The 19576-nt window shown below is 45.3% G+C and overlaps 1 protein-coding gene across 5 annotated transcripts in view; it reads left to right on the top strand.

Moving 5' to 3' along the window:
• Window positions 1-18062, top strand: part of SCARB1 (scavenger receptor class B member 1) — a 98523-nt gene extending 80461 nt beyond the window's left edge. For 2 of the 5 annotated variants that reach the window (XM_007489637.3, XM_007489634.3), the window contains exons 10-13: window positions 711-762; window positions 4731-4877; window positions 11199-11327; window positions 16890-17029. In XM_007489637.3, coding sequence (XP_007489699.2) covers window positions 711-762; window positions 4731-4877; window positions 11199-11327 — 328 coding nt within the window. In that variant the 3' untranslated portion in view covers window positions 16890-17029. Of the gene's footprint in view, window positions 1-710; window positions 763-4730; window positions 4878-11198; window positions 11340-16889 lie in introns of all 5 variants that reach the window. The other 3 variants (XM_056821900.1, XM_007489636.3, XM_007489635.3) reach the window with 2 other exon arrangements.
• Window positions 18063-19576: the final 1514 nt, after the last annotated feature.

Raw genomic sequence — 19576 nt, 5'->3', positions numbered from 1 at the left:
GGTGGAAGGAATTCTGGAGGGGGAAATCTCCTTCCCTCCAGCCCTCCAATGAAGATTAGGGTCTGTTCTTCAAGTAAAATTGTACTGTGTGACCCTGGAGAAGTCACCTTGCCTCTACTAGCTTTAATTGCTTCAGCTCTAAAATTGTAACAATAACAGCACCCACCTTGCAGGGTCATCTTGCAATGAAATAATATTTTCCCTCTCTGTTTCTCTGTCTCTCTAAACCCTTATCTTCTTAGAATCAACAATGTGTATTGGTTCTAAGACTGAAGAACATAAGGGCTAGGCAATGGGGATCAAGTGACTTGCCCAGGTGCACACAGCTAAGAAGTGCTTGAGGTCAGATTTGACCCCAGGACCTCTGGTGTCCAGGCCTGGCTCTCCATCCTTGAGCCACCCAGTTGCCCCATGAGTCAATATTCTAAAAGTCCTTGGCCCAGTACCTGGCCAACAGTGGGATCTTACTGAATGCTTATTCCCTCCCCCTTCTCCATTAGAGGGTCCCCTCAGGGGTGAAGGAGCACTTACCTAGTTTGTGGCAGGGGCAGATCTTCCTGACTGAGACCCCAACCCAAGCTGCCTCTTACTATGTCTGAATTATGTCTTCAACTTTAGTGAAACGCGACTGTTTTTATTTATATAACAATTTATCATTGTTATTCCTTTATTCAAAAACGATTTATTATTCTATATTTTATTTTCTTTAGGCAAACAGGAAAAATCAATCCAGTTGTACTCCCTCTCGTTTGGTTTGAAGAGGTAAGGTCTTGTCCCTCTTCCTTGGCCATCTTCTTAGAGAGGGCAGAGCTGGAGGGGTGGACAGTTAGAGCAAGGGCCAAAAAAGAGAGATTTGGTGGGCAGACCTCTCTCTCCCTCTGTTCCTCTCTCTCCACTCCCTCTCTCCCTCCTGCCCCATTTCTCTCTACCTCTAACTCCCCCTCCCTCCCTCCCTCCCTCCCTCTCTGTCTCTCTGTCTCTGTCTCTCCTGCTCCAGTTCAGGCTATGGTGGGAAAAATTAGATTCATTCAACACTTGAACAAATGATGCCTCAGTCTAGAAAGCAGCCCATCTGAATTCTTAAGTTTTCTCCTTCAGCTTTCTGATTTTCATTTGTTTCCCCTGCCATTACTTGGTCAATAAGCATTGATTAAGCATTTAATGGCAGATACCTAAAAGAAAATGCCCTCGAGGTGCTCCCTCTCTAATGGGGGATACAACAGATCTAAATCAGTCCAGAAAAGGTTCTTAACCCTGGTTTGTGAGCAGCATTTAAAATAGTTTGAGAGGGGCCAGCTGGGTAGCTCAGTGGATTGAGAGTCAGGCCTAGAGATGGGAGGTTCTGGGTTCAAATTTGACCTCAGACACTTTCTAGCTGTGTGACCCTGGGCAAGTCACTTGATCCCCATTGCCTAGCCCTTACTGCTTTTCTGTCTTAGAACCAATACTCAATATTGATTTCAAGATGGAAGGGGAGGATTTAAAAACAAATGAATAAATAAATAAAATAGTTTGAGAACCGTATTTCAGCATAATTGGTAAATCCTCTGTATTTTTATGAAGTTAAAAACATGATTTTGAGAAGAGGCTACAGGCTTCCCCATCTGGCTAAAGGGCTCTGTGATACCAAAAGAGCTCTTCAAGGGGAGGAGACCCTTGCATTGTACACATGTATAAAGTAAACTTATTCTGAGGCCCAGCAGAATAGGGAAATGTATTATATATATCATAATGGCACATGCACATGCATTTATGTTGCATGTATACACACATACATGCATGCATTTATATGTGTGTCAACATGGAATCTAGAAGCCCCTGAACTTGTAGCCTCGTAAGATCTGATGAACCCCAAGTTTTAGGACTAGCTTGTAAATTGGAGACCCCAAAGCTTGTCCTTGTGCCCTGTTCCAGAAGCTTTGGGGGAAATCTTTGGGGTCTCCAACTTACAAGCTAGTCCTAAAACTTGGGGTTCATCAGATCTTACGAGGCTACAAGTTCAGGGGCTTCTAGATTCCATGTTGACATGTATATGTACACATTTATAGTATATATACAGACATACTATATATATTATATGTACACATACTTTTATGCCATAATTATATACACATAGATTTCTAGTTTAATCATACACACCCATGCACGTATATACACATGCTCATATGTTTATAGTATTATATATGCACACATTATATTATTATATGTACACATGCACATTATGCCATATATTATACCATATATATCCCCACATACATTTCTATCCTAATTATACATATACACATATACATTTATATATGTATATATACACACACACCATAATTATATGCAAACATACATTATAGTATCCACATGCATTTTTACCATAATTATATCTACACGTATATTTATATTATTATAAATTATATAATATGTACTTATATATTCACTCATACAATACATTCAGATATGCATTCATATAATATATTTATGTATATTATATGAACATCACATTTATATTCCTACATGTATGCTTATATATGCATATACACACCCATGGTTATACATTTATATTCTATATACACATACACATATTTGTATTATAATTAAATACACATACACATATCTTTATAGTGTATTTATGTGACCACATGTTTATAGTATCATACACATACATGTTTACATACACATACATTTATAGAATTAAGCACATACATTTATATTATATATACGCATGTATATTTATAGTAGAATCACACACATACATTATATATGGACACACATATATACACATGTTCATATAATTATGCACACACATACACACGTGCACACACACATGTATACTGATAGTACGGTTATCCCCTCCACATTAGGCCTTCCCCATCGCAGTTTTTTTTTTGCTATATCGTGGATCGGCATAGGAAATTAAATGGGATTTGGGGTGTAAAGTTCAAAATTAATATTCAGTACTCCAAGTAAGTAGCCCACGAAGGCCAGCAGAGGACAGAAGAAGGTTGGAAGCTGGGCAGCCTGTGACCAAACACACTTAACGCGAGTTTTGTACGGTAAACATTCTATACAAGAAAGAGAAGTCTGGGACTCTGTGGTAGAGACATGAAGAGAGAGAGGCTTTGCAGGACAAGCCAAGATGCAAGAGCCAAGGCTGGGGACCTGACCTGGCTGTCAATCAAGGAGAAGGTTCCAAACGGAATGTTCCCAGGAGGAGAGGCAGTTGAAGCTGGCTGAAGGACCCTTGTGGGGCTGGCTTGGCTTTGGGCTATGTGACCCAAGGAGGATATGATTTCTGCTCTCTCTGGGGGTTTGACTGACCAAGAAAGGAGGCACTTATATTCTACACACACACACACACACACACACACACACACACACACTAATTAAATACACATGCACATATTTTATAGTGTATTTATGTGAACACATGTTTATAGTACCATACACATACATGTTTACATACACACATACATGTATGGAATTAGGCACACATACATTTATATTATACATACACATGCATGTTTAGAGTAGAATCACTCACATTTATTATATATGGACACATACATATATGTAGTTACAATGGAGATAGAGGTACTACAGAGATATTGAGAGATAGAGGGATGCTGCCACAGGGGATACTACTAAAGGGGAATGCTCTTGGGTTTGCTTACTGATCTCTACTGATGGCTGATAAATCAGTCTATTTCTTAACCTCCTCCTCCCTTCCCTCCCTCCCTTAACCACTCACTTCTTGAAGCCTTTGACTTCCTCCCTCCCCTGTGAGTGGACTATAAAATACTCGTTTTCTTTCTCAGGTAAGGGGTTTATTGGGAACAAACAGGATGGGAATTCAGGTGAAGGGGATAAGGGGTGTCCCTAATCTATAAGGAGAATTTAGGAGGGTTATGAAAATAGTCAGTCTTGTCCCAATTGTGACTCAGAGGGACAGCTAGAGAGATGGCGGACAACAGTTAAAATCTTCTTTCTTTTTCACAAAGCCACCAAGGTCTCTCAGCCTAATCTCAGGACCTCCCCCCCCCCCCCCCCCCCCCCCCCCCCCGTCCTTCAGCCTGGGACAAAAGCTAACAAAATCAGTTTAGCTTCTTCTCTCTACAGCTAGGCTTGCCTCCTTTCTTGGTCAGTCAAACCCCCAGAGAGAGCAGAAATCATATCCTCCTTGGGTCAGATAGCCCAAAGCCAAGCCAGCCCCACAAGGGTCCTTCAGCCAGCTTCAACTGCCTCTCCTCCTGGGAACATTCCGTTTGGAACCTTCTCCTTGATTGACAGCCAGGTCAGGTCCCCAGCCTTGGTTCTTGCATCTTGGCTTGTCCTGCAAAGCCTCTCTCTCTTCATGTCTCTACCACAACTCCTGTGGTACAAAGGAAAGGCAAAGAACGCTGTGCTTTCTCCAGAAGGAGAGGGTGCCATGCCCTTACCCCATCATGTAATTCTACATACACACATCATCTATATGCACGTGCACATGTCTCTATCCACAGTGCACGCACGTGTGTGCAAATGTGTATGTCGGTTTGCATGGCAACTCCGCCATTAGTTCGTGAACTCCTGGAGGGCCCGCTTTTGTCCTTTCTCGGTAGCCCCAGTCTGGGGCACACTCGTGTGGCTCGTGGCAGATGCTCGCCACGTGGCTGCCTGGACTCGTAGAAGGGAAAGTCCTGTCACCTTCTCTGCTCCTGGCCTGGCCCATAGGCCCTTCCCTCTTCCATCTTGATTTCTAGCGAGGGGCGATGGAAGGCCAGACGCTCAGCGTGTTCTACACCAGACTGGTGTTGATGCCCAAGTTGATCCAGTACCTGCAGTACGTCTTAAATGCCGTGGGCTGTCTCTTCATCGTCATCACTCTCATCTTGGTCATCAGGAATCAGGTGAGTGCCTGCCCAGCTTGTGCTCCTGCTAACCCTCTTGACCTCTTCGCCAGCTTCTTCCCCGGGGAGGAGGAGCAGCCTGACTTCATCCGAGCCTTCTGCCTGGCACCTTCTCTGAAGGAGAGAGGCTTCGGCTGGTGGGCTCATCCCCATCCCGTTCGGGGAGCCTCTTTCTCCTGCTCTTCCCTTTGGGGTAGGGACGGGCTAAGAAACTGAAATTGCTGCTTCTCCTTCCTTTCCCGGCTCCCTCAAGGCCCTCGCCGCCTTGTTCCTTCTGCTCCTCACCCTTCAACTTTCATTCTTCTCTGGATGTCTCGGAGGCACTTCTAGTAGTGACTTGAAATGGGTTTCACATAGAGACACCTGGTGCTTGGACTAGGACAGGGCTTGTTGATCTGGGGCCTGTGAACTTGTTTAAAAAATATTTGAGAGGGGGACAGTAAGGTGACTCAGCAATGGATTGAGATGGGAAGTCCTGGCTTAAAATCTGGCTTCAGACCCTTCCTAGCTGTGTGACCCTGGGCCAGTCACTGGACTCCCATTGCCCAGGCCTTAACACTCTTCTGCCTTGGAACTAATACACAGTATTGATTCTAGGATGGAAGGTGAGGATTTTTTTTTTCATTTTGATGACTGTATTTTAATAGAATTCTATTTCCTTTGGAATCCTGTGGATTTTATTAGATGCATTTAAAAATAGGATTCTGGGAAGGGCTCCATGTCCATGGCTACAGCAGACTGCCAAAGCTAGTGAAGAACCCCTGGTCTAGTAGGGTCTTAGCAAACCTCTAGGAGGCTGCCCTATTTTTGTCCAGGCTTGAAATGAACAGCCACCTCCATGAGAATCTCTAGAGCATGGGCTCCTCATGCAGGAAAAATCTATTCCAAGTCATCCAGGCTTTTTGGGACCTTCTTAGCTTTAGACCAGAATAGGCAGAACACATTAGACTAAAAACTCAATCTGTATTTCGGTGTTCTGCTGTCTATCAAGGTGGGTCCTTGTGCCACCCGTGCAGATCACACCTGTCTTGGGAATCAGCCGAAGGGCTCTGAATGATTACCTTGGGCACCCCCCTACCCGCTTTCCCCCCCATAGGAGCAAGGAAACCATACAGCTGGGTTCAGCTAAAGAAAAGCTCCTTATGGAACGAGTTTCCTAATTTAGACCAAGTAGGTGAGGGATGCTGTGGCAGGTAGGGGAGGAGGGGGAAGGAGACTAGTCTGAATGAATGCCAGATTTCAGTGCAAAAAGCTCCCAAATTGAATATGATGGAGCTGTAATGTGTTTATCAAAATACTCTTTTCAAACGTTTTCAATTATATAAACCAGCCAGAAATTCATTTTGGTAGAATGGAAGCCCTCTGAGGGAAGGGAGTGGTTTGCTGGTGGCTATTTTTATTTTTTATTATTGCCATCCTTCCCAGTACCTGGCACAGGGTCTGTGTAACATGTAGGTGCTTAATAACTGCTTGTTAAGTTGAATGGCTGGGCAACATTTTATTCAATGGAATTAGTAGGTGTTTAATGAATTGTTGCCTATCTATTGAGCACCCGCTAATTCAGCTGAATTAATAAAATATTGCCTGGTTATTCAATTTGAGCACTTATTAAGCAACTGCTGTGTGCTGGTACTGTGTTAGACCCTGGCAATACCAAGACAAAAAAATGAAACCATCTCTGCCCTCAGGAAGTTGATATTCAACTGGGAGGAAACTGAGCAATCAGTAAATACCCAAAGGAGACAAATCCAAAATAGCTAAATAATAAGTAAATAAATAAATAATATGAGGCTGGGTGGTATAGTGGGTAAAGAGCTGGCCTCAGAATCAGGGAGACCTGGGTTCAAGTCCTACTTCTTTTAATTCAATAAACATTTATTAAGCATCTACTGTGCAACTCTGCCTTATTTAAATGCAATTCTTGAGCAAGTCAAGGCATCATCTGGTGATGTCATTGGTGGTCTTTGAAAACATGCTAGGCAGTGTGCTAGATGAGGGAGGTTCTGAGATAATACTTACCTTCAAGGAGCTTACAGTCTAAAGGGAGAAGACAGCACATGAGAGGAAGCTGGAAGATAGGGGCAGGGGATGGGGATGAAGATGGCAATGCTATGGGGAAATCGTACTCTGTGAATCTGAAACCAGGCAGACCAGCAGGTATACAGAGGAATGATCTGAGAATCCAGTTTCTGCCCTCTATCAAGAAAGACACCAGGAGTGTGACATTCCACCCTCTGCTCTCCATTTAGAAGAGCCTGAGCAATTCACTTAAACCTCTCGGGGCTTCAAGGTAGCACAGTAGATAAAGTGCCAAGCCTGGAGTCAGGACGTCCTGGGTCCATATGTGGCCTCAGACCCTTCCTAGCTGTGTGACCCTGGACAAGTCACTTCACCCCCATTCCCTAGCCCTTGCCACTCTTCTGTCTTGGAATTGATTCTAAGAAGGTTAGGACTTTTTTTTTTTTAAGGTTTCTATGATCTGCATTAGGTAGATGGATCCTTATATCAGTAAAGTCCCAGATCTCATAAAAAAAATCCTGATAATTGATATCAAGTAATTTTGAGGAGGGGGACAGTGTAGTGGCTAGAGGATAGCAGGAATTGAGTGAGTTTCCTTTACTAAGATGAAGGAATTGGACCATATAACTGCTCAGATTCCTTCAGCCACTAAAACTCTTAAAGATGGGGCTCCTAGTTAAGTCCATTTGCTTTTTTGCCTCCATTCATCTTTATTTGGAAAATCCATTTAAAGCTGTTCCAAGAGCCTGGTATAGAAAAGGATGGGCTGTTGCCCCCTTCAAGAGCTCTTGAGGGACCTCCGAGGTTGATTGGTGCTCTGTTTGGCCCAATCACCCAATCTAACTTTAGGCTTTATGACTAAGAAATCTTTGTTTCAAGAATAAGTACCTTCTTTCCCTAAGGGGATTGGAGTTGACTGGGAGTCTCAGTCTTCGTTTTATTAATTCTGGCCTCTTGTTTTCCCCAGGCTGGAGTAATTCCTTAACACCCTCCTCCCCCTCTTTCTTCCCACTACCCAAAATCTCTGAACCCACAAGTGGATCTGAGAATTTAGGACCCCTGAGACTGGTCTATTACTTTGTCGTGCCCTCGCACCTGTTTTGGGGGCTGATTTGGAGCAGAAGAAAAATGCTGTCTCAGGGGTCTCAGCTGTGCCCCTTTCCCAGAGTGCTAGTTATAGAGCCAATAATTCAGTGGAAGAAGAATTCTTAATATCTTCTACTCTAAGGTGCTAAAGCCCTTGGTTACTTTCTGCCCATCTTGTTTAAAATGTTGCCTACAACTCCAAACTCTTTCTCTCTCCCACCCCCTCCCCCCCAACCCTCACCTTCTGTCTTAGAATCAATACTGTATATTGGTTCCAAGGCAGAAGAGTGATAAGGGCTAGGCAATGGGGGTTAAATGACTTGCCCGGGGTCACACAGCTGGGAAGTATCTGAGGTTATATTTGAGCCCAGGACTTCCTGTTTTTAGGCCTGGTATTCTATCCACTGAGCCACCTAGCTGCCTCTCAGACTCTTAATTTTTAAAATTAAGCCCAGATTCTCCAGATCTCTTCTTCTCACCCCTTTTAAAATTTGGGTTCAATTTTCTCTCCTGGGGAAATTAGGCAAGAGGAAGGGAACCCTCCTACCTTTGGTGCTTAGTTTAAGCCCTAGGAAAGAAATGAATAATCCTCTTTACAAATAGTTTGAATTCTTGGCTATAGTAACTGAAATGACTTGGTTAGTAGGAATTCACCAAAGTCTGCCTTTCAGCACAACCAACTTGAAGTATACCTAGTTTAATTCTGAACACTCAAAATGTTAAAATCTGTACTCAGCTATAGTTTGCTCTCTCCATTATCTCAGTTTCTTTGAAATTAGTTAAATTAGATTTATTTTACTTAAAAAATATTTTTTTTCCCCTGGAGGTAGTATATTAGGATGTAAGGAGAGTTGGATTTGGGAGTCTGAGGATGTAAGTTCAGATTGTACCTCTTTTATCTGTGAGACCTTGAGCAAGTCCCTTCCCTTCCCTGGAACTCAGTTTCATCATCTGTAAAATGTGAAGGTTGGATTAGATGATCTCACTAGTCCCCCAGGGAGCTGTAGCCCTCTGGTGGGTTCTTCTGAGCATGCTGAGAAGATTCATTAGGCTTAATAGGCGCTTAATAAATGTTTATTGATTGATTAACTGATAATAGCACACTAAATTCTGTCCAAGTTAGCCTTGTCCCAATAACCAGCCCTCTTCTTTCCATCTAGTCTTTGTCAGTGCTGATTCTTTCTATCCTTTCCTCTTCCTTGGAGCTGTGGTCAAACGAGGAGGCTTTCTGTCTTGCTTGCTTGCTGGCTGATGGCAACAAATGACACTTTCCTAAGAGACGAATGTGGATGAGCTGGTTTCCAGTATTCTTCCCACCGTCTGAGGAGAGCGTTGCGTTACTAACCTGTGAAGAGTCACATTGATGCTTCTGTCTGCAAGGCTTCCTGGGCCAGATTGCCTCACTTCTTGTAAATAACCATTGTTTGTCCTGGACACTAGCTGCCTTCTTCTATCGTACCGTACCTTGGTGTGTTAGGAGCTACAGGCACGCTTTGGCTAGTGATTCCAAAACGAAAAGAAACAAAAGCTTGTCCGGTATAGTTTCCAGGGTGGCCCAGCCTAAGCGGAAGACTCGCCTCTTCCTAAACCCCCCACCCTGCGATGTTGCCTGCAAACGATAGTGGGATAACCCTAGCCTCGGGAGGCAATGCTGGTGTCCGAGGTCAGCAGCATTAATGTGTATCTTCACACAATTCTGGGTGAGGGGAAGCCTTTCTGCCTGTGGCTGGCTGGCTGTAAAGGGCTTGCTCAGGACGAATGTCCCAATTCGTGTTCCTGTGATGAGCTAATGTTACGAAGCACTTCGGGATGTCTGTGCCACTAACTCTAGCTCTGTGTCGGAATGGAGGAATGATGAATCCCAGCGGATCGAAGTCCTCATTCGAGTCCTTTCCAGCATGTTGTCGGGGGGCGAGATGACTAAGATTTCTCGTACCATAACTGGAGCAACATTGGCCCAGTATGAACGCACATGTCATAGGATTTGAAGCATTCCCACCGTTCAAGCCACTCTTAAAAAGCCGTCCATGCCCTAATTCCTAATCCGAGGGAAATCCTTTATACTCAGCAGTTCGGGGAAGAATTGCACTAGAAGAATTGGAAAGGATGGCCTTGGATGGCCTTCCAGTCCAACAAGCACCTTAAATACTGCCCCCCCATAGCACCTCCACTCAGTCCAGCTTCCACTTGATGGCCTCCTCTAAGGGGGAACCTGCAGCCTTTCCAGATAGCCCATTCAACTTGGAGGGAGCACCAGTGGTTAGAGAGCTTTTCTTGACATTCAGCCCAAGGTGGGGGGCACAAGTTGTCCCCTTATTAACTTCCATGCATTGCTTCCAGACCTCCCCTTTGGGGCTGTGAGTTTTAAAAATTAATATTCAATACTCCAACTTTGATATTTAATAATTTATTAATATTTAACTTGGAGCAAAAGGAAAGGAAAAGGCTAGAGAAACTGAGAGCTCACCTGCCTCACACGTGAAAAAGAGACATTACCCAAAACTCATATCCAAACATAACAAATGCAAATGTGAACGAAGGGGAAAAGGATTCTTGGGACAAGAAAAGGATTCTGGGAGATGGAGTCCAAAGGATGCAAAATTTCCACTTATACAGGGCCAAACAGAACAAGGTGTATCTTCCGCTATAGAATATCCTTTCAGACAGTTAAAGGTCCTTTCCGTGTGATGACCCTTCCAAGGCTTGAAGACAGCTATCCCATCCTTGCCCCCCCAAAGCCCAGGTGAAAGACAACCAGTTTCTCCTGCCAGGCCACATAGGACATGGGCTCAAGGCACTTTGCCATCCTAGAAACATACACTTCTACTCTTCACATTGCATCCAGAGTCCGTCACCCATTGTGAGTCCTTTGGAGGGATCCTTTAAGACTGGCTTGAACTCTGGTGGAATCATTTCCAATGATTAATTTCCATTCATTAGACAGATGGGGTGGGGGTGGGGATGGGATGGGGGGAAACGTAGCCATTTTGGGATATGCCTTTGAAACAAAGGAGCTACCAAAAGACAATCCGAAAAAAATCCTGCCCCCAAATACGCTCCACTTGCCACCTTAATCAGGCAGACGGCTTGAGCATTAACCTTCAAATGGGACTAATCAAGGCTAACAAAAAGTTAAAAATCGTATTAAAGACAACAACAAGCAACAACTGTGTTCATTCCCAACCGGAATTATAAATTAGCTTGATTATCTTCTAGGGAACATTCTTTTTATTTTGGAGTAGTGATAAAAAGGTCTCAAAGAATTCAGAGGCCATTCAGTCCTATTCTGAATCCCTGATGACCCCTGCTCCTAATGGGACAGTGCTGCAGGAAGCCCGACTGTAGGTGGGTAACAAGGTAAAGTGCTATTTGTTCACTAACTGGACATTTCACACACCACCATGGCTAACATTTATATGACACTTTCAATCTTGTGTAACCCTTTGCAACCTCATTTGATCCCCACAGCAACACCATTGGGCTTTTCAACAACAACTAATATGAAAATGATACTTTATTGTTTCATTTTTAAACCCCTACCTTCTCTCTTAGAATCGGTACTTTTTCAAGTGTCTTTTTCAAGGCAGATGAGCGATAAGGACTAGGCAATGGGGGTAAGTGACTTGTTCAGGGTCACACAGCTAGGAAATGTCTGAGATCAGATTTGAACCCAGGACCTCTCATCTCTAGGTCTGACTCTCTGTCCACTGAGCCACCCAGCTGCTCCTGTATTATACTTTAACTCTTTTGCAAGGCTTTACAAATATTATCTCATTTGATTCTCATAATGACCCAGGAGATGTAAGTGGTGCTATTATCATCACCCCCATTTTATAGATGAAGGAATTGAGGCAAACAGAGATGAAGTGATTTCTCAGGATCACACAGCTAAGGAAGTATCTGTGGCTAGATTCCTACTCAGGACTTCCTGACTCCAGGTTCAGCATTCTATCCACTGTACCACCCAGATACCCTCTCCTCATCTCCTCCAACCTCAACTTATTCTGGAACACCTGTAGACTTAAAATGATATGTTATGGGGTAGTTAGGTAGCACAGTGGATAAAGCCCCAGACCTGGAGTCAGCCAGACATGGGTTTAAATCTAGTCTCAGATTCTTCTTAGCTGTGTGACCCTGGGCAAGTCATTTTACCCTCACTGCCTAGCCTTTGCTGTCCTTCTGGCTTAGAATGAATACTAAATGAGTGACCCTAGATAAGTCACTTAACCCTCCTTGCTTAGCCTTTGCTGCCCTTCTGGCCTAGAATGAATATTAAATATGTGATCCTGGGTAAGTCATTTCACCCCCATTGCCTAGCCCTTGTTCTTTTCTGCCTTAGAATTGAGATTAATACACAGTATTGATTCTAAGACAGATGAGAAGGATTTAAAAATATTTTGCATGTATTCACAACATACATGTATAACATAACACATGTATAGAATATATGTATAATATGACATACATATAGAAAATACATGTATAGAAAATCTATGTATATATTTGTGTCTGTGTGTATACCTAAAATGTATGTATGTATATATAAATATATGTATGTGTATATATATAAAGATAAATTATATTTATATATTTATATATAAGAATAAATAACACACACATACACATATATATATATATATATATATATATATATATTATGTTTCTTTAGGCCAAGTGTGAAAATAGTCCTTCTAGCAAGTGGAAAGAATATAGCTGTGGAATGAGGGAGTCTAGACTCAAATCTACTCTCTGACATTTACTTTACCTGGTGACCAGGTCACCCAGCTAATGAGTGACAGAGGCAAGATTTGAACCCACGATCTCTGACTCCAAACTGAGTGATCTTTCCATCATCCATACTTCCTCTCTCTATTTTAAAAAAATAAGTCATCAAAAGGTTATTTCCTGAAACCAAATGGGTCTCCACATTGGGAGTTGGGGAGATAATGTAGTTTGACATTCAGAATAATCACAGTTCTCATTTTCAGAGGTTTTTTTAGGTTTACAAAGCACTTCCCTTTCATCATCCACCCAGCGAGGTTATCTGTGTAATTATTATTATCTCCATTTCATAGATGAGCAACTGAGGCAAAGGGACTTTTGACTTTTCATTTTTGTTACTTAAAGCAGTAAAATTCCCCCCCCCCCCCTTCCTCCTGAATGTCATTCTTTGGCATCTGAGATTGTGGGGTGGCCTTGGCTTTTGCTTTATGATCTAAAATAAAAATAAATTTTAATCTATAGAAAGAGAGGCAGTTGGGTAGCATAGTGGATAGAGCCATCAGGCCTATAACCTGGGTTCAAATGTGATCTCAGATACTTCCTAGCTGTATGACTTTGGACAAGTTACTTAACCCCAACTGCCTAGTCCTTGCCTTTCTTCTGTCTTCAAATTGATACTAAGAGGGGCAGCCAGGTGGCTTAGTGGATTGACAGCCAGGCCTAGAGAGAAGAGATTGTGAGTTCAAATCTGGCCGCAGACACTTCCCTGCTGTGTGACCCTGGGTAAGTCACTTGACCTCTATTGCCTAGCCTTCACCTTTCTTCTGCCTTGGAACCAATATACAGTATTGATTCTAAGATGGAAGGTGAGGGTTTAAAAACAAAAAAAGAAATTTACTGAACTAACAAATCTGGCTTCAGACACTTTCCACCTGTGTGACCCTGGGCAAGTCACTTGACCCCCATTGCCTAGCCCTCACCCTCTTCTGCCTTGGAACCAGTGCATAGTGTTGATTCTAAGATGGAAGGTGAGTTAAAAAAAACTCTATAGAGAGAACAGATGCAAGTTACTGAAATAAACATTGGGCCTAGTGATCACAGGACTCAGTGAATCTGGTTGGTCTTGAATCGAGGCTTTGGCAATTGCCCTCCCTTTTCCTGTCCCCACAAATTTGCTTAAATCACTCGGCAGAGACTAGAAAGTGAAAATGAGGTTATGGTTCTTTTCTATCCAAGTCCCTTATTAAAACTGGGGGTGGGAGATGGGGAATGCTGCTGGGCTGTAGCCCACAGGCTCAGCTCAAGCTCTTTTCTCTATGGAGAGCTCATTCCACATTGGGGCCCGTGCTGGATCGAGACATGGAGATTTGTATGATTCTGCCTCTCCTCATGTGCATGCACAGGCCTTCGAGGAGAGTGTGGAGGGGGAAAGCTAGATCCTTACTATTATTATTATTAATTATTTTTTAACCTTCCCTTCCATCTTAGAATCAACAGTATGTATAGGTTCCAAGGCCTAAGAGTGGTAAGGGTTGGGCAATGAGGGTTAAGTGACTTGTCCAGGTTCATAGAGCCAGGAAATACCCGAGGTCAGATTGGAATCCAGGACCTTCCCTTTTCAGGCCTGGTTCTCTGTAAACTGAGCCACCTGGTTCCTCTAGAAAAGCTAGATCTTGAGGCTATTCGGCTCTTTTCCATGGACCCTGATTGGGTCTCCAAGAGCCAGGTGGGTTCCCCACTTTGCAGCCTCCTCCCTGGCCTCAAGACTGAAGATCATTGCTTTTTGGAAGGTAGTGAGATCTCCCCTTATTGGAACGGGGTGGGGGTGTTTCTAGGCTGAAGCTGAAAGACAAAGAAGAGGGGGCGTCGTTTAAAATGATCCACTGAGGAGACTGGCCTTCCAAAGGATCAGGGGGGGAATGTGTAAATAGAAATTTGCTGCACCTGAACTACATTTACCCAGCATCCTTTTAAGCTACGCCCTCGCTTTATGTATGGAGGCTTGGGAGAGAAATTTGGCTGAGACCCAAGCTGCGGGGGTCTTTTTGAGCTTGTGCTTTGGCAAAGCATGGCAGGTGTGGGTCTTTAGACGTGTGCTCTGCTCTCTTGGCTGAATTAACCCCCTTCTCTCTCATTTTTTGGTGTTATTAAGTCCTACATATTTAAAATACGTGACTTTTATTCATTTTTACTCTCACAATGTGGAGCCTTGAGTGATGGACTGAGCTGGGTTCAAATCCTGCCGCTCGGACTCCCTTCTCTGGGAGAGAATTTACAGAATTCTGTGAAACAAGTTGGATCGGGCTGAGATGACCTTAGAGGTCTTCTGGCTTCTAGTTGAGAGCTGGAAAGGAGGTTCAAAGTGGCAGGAGCCTAGTGATGGAAGGACCTGGCAGAGGCGCTAGTGAAGGGGTTCCAGAGGGTTTCCGTGAGAGAAGCCAGCAGCTGCTGGCCTAGTTCTAGCTGCGTGGGCCTGCGGGGGTTATTTGTGGCATCGGATGAATCGACTCCATTAGTCTACCCTCCTGGGACTCAGAGTAGGCTTGCTGAGGCATTGTTCAGATGTTTGCTGCCTCTACAGCCCATACTGGTGAGCTCCCCCTCCCCCAGCCTCCACCCCCAGCCCCAAATATGTGTTTCTTTATTGATTCAAGAGGCAGAATGCCTCCCCCAAGCCCCTCTTCCATGGCTGATCTGGCCAATGGGAGGGTGCACGGAGGGGGAGTGGGAGCTGCTTCTGCATTCCACAGTGTCCTCTGGCATCCCAGCCCTGGGCATTCTGGGCACGGGCTGGAAGGCCTCCTTTCAGGGCCTTTAAGTAACGTGCTTTCCCCCAGGCCAGACCTGTGATACACAGCAAAGGGAGCTCAGGAGGGGGAGGGGACAGCCAGAGATAAAGGGTGACCCTTCACAGCGGTTGTGCATTCCAGCTCTCCAGCAGGGTCCAGGGAGCGACTTTCCTCTGCTCACTGACCAAAGCAGAGCCGTAACCCGCAGGAGGCTTTTCAGGCCTACGGCAGCCCTCACCTTCTGTCTTAGAATCAGTACTATCTGTTGGTGGTAAGGCAGAAGAGTGGTAAGGGCTGGGCAGTGGGGGCTACGTGACTTGCCCAGGGTCACACGGCCAGGCAGTGTTTGAGATCACATTTGAACCCAGGACCTCCCCTCTCCAAGCCTGGTTTCTATCCACTGAGCTACCCAGCTGCTTCCTTGGCAGCCTTAATTTTCATTTAAAAAAACAACCTCCTGTCCTTCGCCTTGTGTGCTGGCCTATTCCACACCTGATGTCTTTCCTTGTCCACTTTGGGTTGGGAGGCACTTTCCCCAAATTGGACCTTCCCTTGTATCAAACGGTGGTCCAGCTTTTCCTCACCCCCCTCCACTTTCTGAATGGGTTCAAGTACCGGGACCAAGGGTGGACCAGACCTCCCGGCTCGGGATAAGCTGACGGAACCAGACATTTTCCTGATGGAGACATTCTGAGAGGGAGAGAAATCTTCCCCTTGCGGGCTATCCCTGCGATTCAGACATGCAAAAGCTATTTGGAAGAATCTCCAACCAGGGGGGCATCCCCGGGATGATCGCATTTTCAGTGTGAAATCCCCAAACAGAGAGGGACAGACTCCGAAAACTGCACTGGGTTTGAGAGCTGCTTGTTAAACACCGGCAGCGCGCCTCTGCCCAAACCCAGCCCTTGTGGTTCTTATTGGAGAGGCTGGGGAAAGGGCCACCTGTCAGCCTGGCAAGGCGGGGGTCAGGGAGTGCGCCCCCAAAGAGGCCAGGCCAGAAAGACCCCCGCCTTGGAGTGGGGAAGCCTGGGGTTCCGTCCCGTCTCTGCCACTAGACCGCTGAGGAAACTGGCCAGGTGCATCTCTCATGCCTCCAGTGAAATCAAGGGCCTGTACAAGGCCAATCGGCGAACACACACTTATGAGGCACTTGTTGTATACGGGTAGTGAGGAGAGAAAGAGAGGCCAGAAAGACTTCCTCGACGTGCCGTTGAACACTGTTCAAGCGATGACGCGCGGCTCTGATTCTCAGGGTCGCTCCAGTTATTTCTCGTTGGCCGTCCCCAAGGGGAGTTGTGCGGGCCTGAAGACCTCTCAGAGGGATGGGGAGGAGGGCAGGGGGAGGCGGGCATGTGTCTGTCCCAGAAGAAGTAACCCAGTCCATTCTCATCCGCAGAGGACCTCCGGTTCTGATCTCCACCAGGGGCTGGGCCCCCCCTCAGACCCGCTCCCCAGCTCCCAGACTCCCCTCCTCCAGGAAGACCCCCAGGATGGACAGACTGCCCGCAGCAAGTCCTGAGCAACCTCCCCTGCCTGGTCGTGGCAGCACGTGGCTGTAACATCTCCTTCTGTGTACTGCCATCAACACACGTGTTGACTGTGTGTGTATGTGAGAGAATCCAATATTTTGTTCTGGACAGAAAGGGTCTCGTCCTTGAGGACTCTCAAATTGGGCCCCGGGATGGGAGATGCCACGGGGCCCAGTCTGGGAACAGGCCGGCATCCAGCTTTTCCAGGAATTGGCCGACGTGCCCCTCGGCCTGTCCCTAGCCTGGGCCGTCCAGGAGGCCTTTGGTCTGGGCCCCCTCGGGGCCCCCCTCTGTTTGAGCACTTTTTGCCCCTCCCCCAAAGGGAGCCAGGATGAATCACGTACTGCCGACAGCCAAGTGAACACAAGCTGACATGAGCCTTATCCCTGCCCAGCAGTCTCTTCTCCCCCACCGAGGCCTGGTTCTGAAACCCAGCACTTCCCCTCCAGCGCGCCCTCGTCACATTGAGGGGCTCCTTTCAGGGAGCCTCGAGCTGCGGCTTTATGGCCTGGGCTGAGGCTTGAGCCCCCAGACCCAAGGCAGGCCTCCAGTTACTGAGCCCTCTCAACAGCGATGGCTGGGCGGAAAGTCCAGGGCCGCCACCCCCTTTGTTGGGTTGCGGCCTCTCCAGGCGCCCCTTTTAGCTTCCCAGGCTCTTTACACAGGCTCGTCTGGTTTTTAATATCGTATCGTTTTCATCGTTTTTCTATCTTTTGTGTCTACAAGTGTCTATTCCAGAGGGATGTGGTCCCAGGAGATTCCCCATCGCACTCTGGGGCACTGGGCAGCCCTCCACTCTGCTTTGTGCTCCCCAGGGAAACGAGGCAGCATCCGGGAGGAAGATCTCAGGGCCCCCAGAGCCCCCCGGAGCTTGCAGTGTGATGCGTCGCCTCCCTCAGGGCGGGGGAATCAGAATCTCTGGTCTCCTGGTCAAACGTCTGTCTCCTTTTCATCGTTTTTCTACTAGAAAGAAAAATAAAAGAAATCTTATCACTTTAAAAGAAGATAATTCACTTTAAAATAAAAACGTAAAAAACAAATGTCTGAGTGTGTGACTGTGTTGGGGTCTGGGTTTGGGGGGGGAGAAGGGAAAGGCTTGACCTTAATACTCCTTCGGTGCCTGGTGAGGACTGGGGCCGGCTGCTGATCCTCTTTGGCCTGGGCTCAGGTCTTCACTGCCTTCCTTCAGCCTGCTGACCCAGGTTCCTACTGCATCATGGCAGGTCCCTGAGCTATATAACTGATGGGTTGGGAGAAGACTGGGGCTAAGGAGAGTGCCACACGAGAGTTCAGTCTTGCTGGACGGAGAGGAGGCGGCGTCTTCTTCCACTTAGCTGCTGCTGAACAAGCATCCCAAAATAAGAATTGAATTGTTTAGTTGGTTTTTAGTTGTATCTGACTCTTTGTGACCACATTTGAGGTTTTCTTTGCCATTTCCTTTTTCAGCTCATTTTACAGATGAGGAAACTGAGGCAATCAAAGCTAAGGGACTTGTCCAGGGTCACATAGCTAGGAAGTGTAGGAGGCTAGATTTGAACCAAGGGAGAGGAGTCTTTCTGATTTCAGGTCTGGCCCTTTATCCCTGGGCCACCTAGCTGCTCTCAAATAATAACAGCAGCTAGCATGTACATAGAGTTTTAAGGTTTTCAAAGTTTTGCAAATATTAATTCATTTCATCCTCAACCCTAGGATGCAAACATTGCTGTTTTAGTCCCCATTTTACAGATGAGGAAACTGAGAAAGAAGTTAATTATAATCCCTATTTATAAGAGAGAATGATTACTTACAATACCCATTTTACAGATGAGAAAACCGAGAGATTAATTATAATCTATAAATGAGAAAACTGAGTCAGAGGTTAATTATAATCCCCATTTTACAGATGAGAAAACGGAGACAGGCTAATTATAATTCTCATTTTATAGATGGGGAAAATGAGGCAGATAAAGGTAAAGTGACTTGATCAGGATCACACGGCCAATTAGTGTCTGAGGCTAGACTGAACTCCAGTCTTGTCAAGTTCAATATTATTTACTCATTTACCTAACTCATAAGTATCTGAGGCAGGATTTGAACCCAGATATACCTGACTCCAAGTTCAGTGCTCTGCCCACAAAACCATGCTCTTTTGAGTCTGTCAATCATTAAATAAAAAAAAAAAACTGGATGGTGAATTGTCCCAGGATGATCTTTCTGAACCCCATGCAAAGCATGACCTTCTCTGTTACCTCCTTTGAGCTCACAACCATCCTGTGAGGTATGTGCTATGATCATTCCCATTTTATAGATGGAGCTAGGTGGGCTCAGTGGATAGAGCACTGGATCTGGGGAAGTCCTGAATTCAAATCCTGATTTAGACATTTACTATCTCAACACTGGGCAAACTACTTAACCTTTGCCTCACTGGCCTCATCTGTAAAATGGGGATAATAATAGCACTTCCCTCCCAGGTTTGCTGTGAGAGTCAAATGAGAGAATATTTGGGAAGTGCTTTGCAAACCTTAAAAAAGTGCTATTAATTATTATGGATGAGGAAATGGGCACTAAGAACTGA

This window comes from Monodelphis domestica, chromosome 3 (genome assembly GCF_027887165.1).
Source record: "Monodelphis domestica isolate mMonDom1 chromosome 3, mMonDom1.pri, whole genome shotgun sequence".
Taxonomy (NCBI): Eukaryota; Metazoa; Chordata; class Mammalia; order Didelphimorphia; family Didelphidae; genus Monodelphis; species Monodelphis domestica.
This window is presented reverse-complemented; position numbering and strand designations above follow the sequence as displayed.